The following is a 6374-nucleotide window of genomic DNA, read 5'->3' as shown; positions in this document are numbered from 1 at the left end:
CCCAAAGAAATTATATGAAAGCATAATAAACAATGAACTAGGGAATTAAAAACTGAAGAGTAATTCCTTTAAGTGTGAACTTCTGGTCTTAATTGAATTAATCCAGTGTGTTAGTAATTCTATTTATTGGATTAGTTTGAAACAGACTGAGTTATGCCATTGAACAATCTAGCTTCCGTTTCTGTAAAACTGTGCTTCTCTATTCAGCGTGAATTCATTTCATGTTAAATCAACTCTTAACTATAACTCAATCTCAAAATACTTTTTGAAGCAAATACTCAAACGTGGCAGCTATATAATATCTGCACATCTGTGACCAGTGGCCTGGAAAAGGATTATCTGGGGAATTTTCCAAATTGGATCAACAGATGATTAAGTATTATAGGGTCACAGAGACAAAAATAGCAAATTATTCAGCCTGTTCATCAATATTTAAGGCAGCTTAGTCTCCAGGCTAAATCAATGAATTGATGTTCTGGACTGATTCAAACAAGACCAGAGGTTCATTTTTCAGGAAAATAATCTTCAGCCTTCAACAGGTAAATTTCTAGAAATTTTAGACCTGCTTTTGGAACAATGAAAACCATTATATTAATGATTTGGAGGTGCCAGTGATGAAGGAGCAGTGCTCCGAAAGCTAGTGCTTTCAAATAAATCTATTGGTGTTGTGATTTTTAGCTATTATACTAATGCTATTCTGTGCTTGTATTTAAATACTATACATAAATTCACCCCCTTTTTCAATAGGTATGATTGAAAATTAAATACATAGGGTGGTTCATCTTTCAGTTTTGTCAAGTATTATTATAGTCTTTAGACACACTGTGGCACTGGGAGCTATTGGCTCTTCAAAACAAAAAAATCATAACATGTTTGGCTGTGGAATTAGTTAATTTTGTATTCCTGGTAGGTGGAAATTATTGTAGTTCACAAAAGAAAGTAAGCTTTCATATCAATCAGTATTTGTAGCTTCAGGATAAACAAAGTAAACTTGGAATACACTAGAATGAATAACTGACTTCTACAATCATTCCTTTTTATCAGAAAAGAGGTCTCCTTTCTTCCTTCTGTATTTGTATAATACAGTTGATTCTGCTAAAACATCTATTTCGTCAGTGCAAATCGGCTTTAACACGATTGAAGAATTTCGATCGTTATTTGTAGAACATGAACTTACCTGTATTGGCTATAACACGATTCTGGCCCCATTAGTTTAAATGGCACAGTTATTGCACAATTTTCTTATGACACAAAATCGCACGAGAACCGAACTATCATGCTATATCGAACCGACTGTACAGAAGTATTGTGTATTTATACATCACTGACTGTATAAAACCTATTTTGCATTGGTACAGATACATAAACCTCATTTTAGGGTGCTCCAAGCGGCCTTTGAGGTTTAAATGCCGTTCATTGTTGCGCACACTTTGGGTGAAAATTGCATAGGATGTTAGGGTCTTAGCGTGTGCACAGTTCACATCTGTCAGCAGTAGGCAGAGGAGGCAAACCATGATGTCAATCAGAGAGTACCATTAATTCGATGCCAGCATTGCCATATTGGAGCTTGATGCTCCAGTTAACATTGTCTCTTATTCACACAAGGCTGAGCACACACTGAGCAGAAGGAAGGATCCATTAGCACTACTTAATGTGATCATCAACTACTTTCAGGTTAAATGCTGATTGATTTTTACTGTTGCCACTATTGTACAAGTATCTGATGCTTTTGAAGTCTCTTTAAAGACCATAAGAAATAGGAACAGCGTAGGCTGCTTGGTCCTTCAAGCCTAGGTGTGACAAGATAAAAGCTGCCTTCCTGAGAGAGGTAACAGCAGGTTCTTGCTCCCCTGTGGAACACCTAAACATCCCTAATAATTAGCTAAAAGACAGGCTACTGGACTGTAGGAACACAATGATATGTATAATCATGATGACAATAATCTGAATTTCTGAGAGAGAAATCTAAGAATGAGAAGCTGAAGTCACCAAAACTTGTGTCATGGCTGGGTCCAAGTGCACATTATTGGAGCTAATAGAAACTGGAATGCTGGAAAGAGTGAGGCTCAAGTTGTGACCCAAAGTAGACAAAGCAAACCAAAAGGTAGCAAGTGAAGTCTTAAAACCTACTTTTCAGAGAACATTAGGATCCCCATTTAGCTAATGAAATTAACCTCTTTACTTCTGACATGTTAATTTGTTTGTACCAATCTACCTGAAAGTTAAGGAGAAAGTGAGGACTGCAGATGCTGGAGATCAGAGCTGAAAATGTGTTGCTGGAAAAGCACAGTAGGTCAGGCAGCATCCAAGGAGCAGGCGAATTGACGTTTCGGGTATGAGCCCTTCTTCAGGAACCTGAAAGTTAACCCCACCCATTTCCCATCCTCCCCAGCGCCATTTAACCAACTCTGGCATGTCTGCATGTCTAATCACTGTATTACCTACCACTACATAGTTGTTACTGCTGTCTATAAACAATACATATTATAGTCTTAAATTCATTTTTATTTATTGATTAAATCATAAAGCTTTCCCTGCCAGTGTACCTCTCTCATGTTCTCTTTTATTAGAGAAGTGATTTTATCTTTAAATCAGCAAAGCCACCCTTCCCCTCTGCCATTTTCTCTATCTTTCCTTTATAAACAGATACATTTAGTTCCAAGTTCCAATTGTCTTGCAGTCATGGCTCAGTAATGACTACCAACTGAATTTGTGCCTAAAATCAGTTTTATTTTCAATGCATGCCATGTATTTGTATAAAGAATTTATTTGTGTCACATGCCCTAACCTGTCTTGCTTGAAAGCTTTGCATCTATATTTCTTACATTTTATTTTTTGATGACTTTATATACTTTGGTTTTATTTTACCAGTTCCACTTCAAATATACTTTCCAGCTTTTATTAAGTTGGCTTCCCTTTTATTTGTTGTTGAAGTATTACTAATATAACCAATTCCACATGAAGCTTCACCATTCACTCAAACTCCTGGTGATCACTGTCCTTCCTTCGAGGATCCTGCTCCCAGCCTGATTCAGGTGGAGCCTATGCTAACATTTCAGTTCTTTCTATTCCAGTACTGGGTGCTGGTTTGTTATACATTTGGGGTTTAACACTATTTAATAATACTGCTGGATTCCCTGGCACCTTCTGCAATAACAATTAGTTTACAGATTGATCTCTGAAGATTTCTCTTCACACAAGGTTAGATCCTCTATTCCCTTGTGGCATTCAGTCACTTAATCATGTGACTGACAACATCACTGCATCATCATCATCATCATTACGTGTGCTTCTGATGTTAATACTATTACTCCACATCTCCCCCCCAAGTCTTTATCTATATTATCTTTACGTTTAATTATATTCCTTCAGAACCTCAGTTTTAACAGGTTTAGTCTTTATGGTGCTTTGACCAAATTCTCTGAACTGCCTTCGATCTCAGTTTGAGGTCTAGGATGTTCCTTCTGTCAGTGTGAATGTTACTGTCCTGGGTGGATGTAGAGCTTTCCTCTCCCTCTTCTTCTGAGAAACAGTTCCAAGTTTCTATTCATTTCCTGTTCAATTATTATCAATGCAGAATGGATATTGCTTAGTGAACACCACAGGATACAGGGGTACTAGACGCTGATTAAATTACTCCCAATGACTTACCTAGTGGAACTTCGAGACCTAGGAAGCAAAAGGAAAGAGTACAAATGTAGGTATTAGATTATGGGGAAAGTCAAAACGATTACAAAATTCTTGCAAAAACAGAAAACAACATTGCGGATTGGTGAAGCTATGCAGGATATTGTAATTATTATAATGTTGGGGTATATGGGTGTCAAAGGCAAGGCCAGCATGTATTACCCACCCTAACTGCCCTTGAGAAGTTAGTGGTGGTGAGCCACCTTCTTGAATGAGTGAAAAACATCGAAATTAATGTTTCCGGCTTACCAAATGGCATTTCAGACAGAACCTGGAAGCCAATTACATTACTGTGGCTCTGGAGTCACATTCAGTCTAGATCAGACAGATTTCCTTCTCTGAAAGACATTTGTGAAACAGATGGGTCTTTACAACAATGAATGATAGTTTCAAGACCACCATTACTGAGACTAAACTTCAATTGAATCTGTTGCTTTTTTCTTTCCCCAAAGATGGATTACTCCAGGTTTGTCTTCCTGACAGCTCTCGCTTCAATTATAGAGGATTCATTTGCTACCTCCTGTGTGGTGGATCAATTCAGTGTGAAGAGTGGGTTTGACCACAAAAGGGTAACTTTTCTGTTAAATATTGTTTTTTAAAAGCCTTGGTTACTAAAACAAGTCATGTGATAAATTATGATGCAAAAACAAACTGGGTTTCACATTTTACAGCACAGACGTTGTATTATATAGTTTCAATAACAAATAAGAAACAGGAGTAAAACGTATAGACTGTGAAGCCTGCTCCATCATTTAATATAATCATTGCTTCCTTTCTGTCTCAACTCCACTTTCCAACCTATTCCCATAATCTTTGATTCAATGAGACCAAAAATTAGTCGATCTCAGGCTCAATGGTGCAGCATTCACAATTTTCTAAGCTAGAGAATTCTAAAAATTCTTGAAACAATGAGTGAGGCACTTCTCCTGATTAGTCCTAAAGCATTGACTGCTTAACCAGAGGCTGTGCCTGTGTTCTAGATTCAGGAGAAACAACCTGTCAGTCTCAACTCTGACAGATCCTTCCAGAATCCTGTGTGTTTTAATTACATCACCTCTCATTCTTTTAAACCCCAGAGTGTATAGGTCTAATTTGCTCAGCCTTTTTTTTTAGATTAGATTACTTACAGTGTGGAAACAGGCCCTTCAGCCCAGCCTGTATAAGAATCTTTCAAACTAGAAACTGGCCAACCAAGTAAAGTTTATCTTATATTGCTTTCTTACAAATATAAGACATAGAACATTAAAGTGCAGTACAGGCCCGTCAGTCCTTGATGTTGCGCCACCCTGAGAAGCCAATCTGAAGCCCACCCAACCTACACTATTCCATTCTCATCCATATGCCGATCCAATGACCATTTAAATGCCCAAGTCTACAACAGTTGCAGGCAGTGTGTTCCATGCCCCTACTACTCTGGGTAAAATGCACATCAAGACTGGTCAGTATTCGAGATTGGGCCTCACCAGGGTCCACACAATGGTAGTAATAATTTCTTAATCTTATACTCCAGTGTTGTTGATTTGTAATTGCCCTCTGAGATGGTGAGCAGTTCGTTCATTTCAAAGACATTTAAGGATGGGCAAGGAATGCTGGTCTTGCCAGAAATATCCACATACCATTAAAGAATATTTTTAAAATTCCACTGGGGATAAAAAGGCCAATATTCCATTTGCCTTCTTAACTGTTGCTGTCCTGTACTTGTACCTTGTATAAATACACCCAAGTCTTTATGAGCATTAGCATTTAGAACTTTCATAACTTTTATAAAGATTCTACTTTTCTATTCTTACAAACAAAATTATTAATTTCTCACCCCATGCTATATCTGCCATCTTGGTGATCATGCACATAGAGTCATAGAGTCATAGATATGTACAGCATGGAAACAGACCCTTCGGTCCAACCCGTCCATGCTGACCAGAAATCCCAACCCAATCTAGTCCCACCTGCCAGCAGCTGGCCCATATCCCTCCAAACCCTTCCTATTCACATACCCATCCAGATGCCTCTTAAATATTACAATTGTACCAGCCTCCACCACATCCTCTAGCAGCTCATTACATACACATACCACCCTCTGTGTGAAAACGTTGCCCCTTAGGTCTCTTTTATATCTTTCCTCTCTCATCTTAAACCTATGCCCTCTAGTTCTGGACTCCCCGACCCCAGGGAAAAGACTTTGTCTATTTATCCTATCCATGCCTCTCATAATTTTGTAAACCTCTATAAGGTCACCCCTCAGTCTCCAACGCTCCAGGGAAAACAGCCCCAGCCTGTTCTGCCTCTCCCTATAGCTGAAATCCTTCAACCATAGCAACATCCTTATAAAACTTTTCTGAACCCTTTCAAGTTCACAACATCTTTCCGATAGGAAGGAGACCAGAATTGCATGCATTATTCCACAGTGTTCTGTACAGCCGCAACATGACCTCCCAACTCCTGTACTCAATACTCTGACCAATAAAGTAAAGCATACCAAAAGCCTTCTTCACTAACCTATCTACCTGCGACTCCACTTTCAAGGAGCTATGAACCTGCACCCCAAGGTCTCTTTGTTCAGCAACACTCCCTAGGACCTTACCATTAAGTGTATAAGTCCTGCTAAGATTTGCTTTCCCAAAATGCAGCACCTCGCATTTATCTGAATTAAACTCCATCTGCCACTTCTCAGCCCATTGGCCCATCTG

At 38.6% G+C, this 6374-nt stretch overlaps 1 protein-coding gene across 1 annotated transcript in view; it reads left to right on the top strand.

Annotated features, from left to right (window-relative positions):
- The first annotated feature begins 440 nt into the window (after positions 1-440).
- Positions 441-6374, top strand: part of LOC122539242 (purpurin-like) — a 39730-nt gene continuing 33796 nt past the window's right edge. The window contains exons 1-2 of the mRNA XM_043673944.1: positions 441-539; positions 4140-4256. Coding sequence (XP_043529879.1) covers positions 471-539; positions 4140-4256 — 186 coding nt within the window. The 5' untranslated portion in view covers positions 441-470. The remainder of the gene's footprint in view (positions 540-4139; positions 4257-6374) is intronic.

Source organism: Chiloscyllium plagiosum, chromosome 32 (assembly GCF_004010195.1).
Source record: "Chiloscyllium plagiosum isolate BGI_BamShark_2017 chromosome 32, ASM401019v2, whole genome shotgun sequence".
NCBI lineage: Eukaryota > Metazoa > Chordata > Chondrichthyes > Orectolobiformes > Hemiscylliidae > Chiloscyllium > Chiloscyllium plagiosum.
This window is presented reverse-complemented; position numbering and strand designations above follow the sequence as displayed.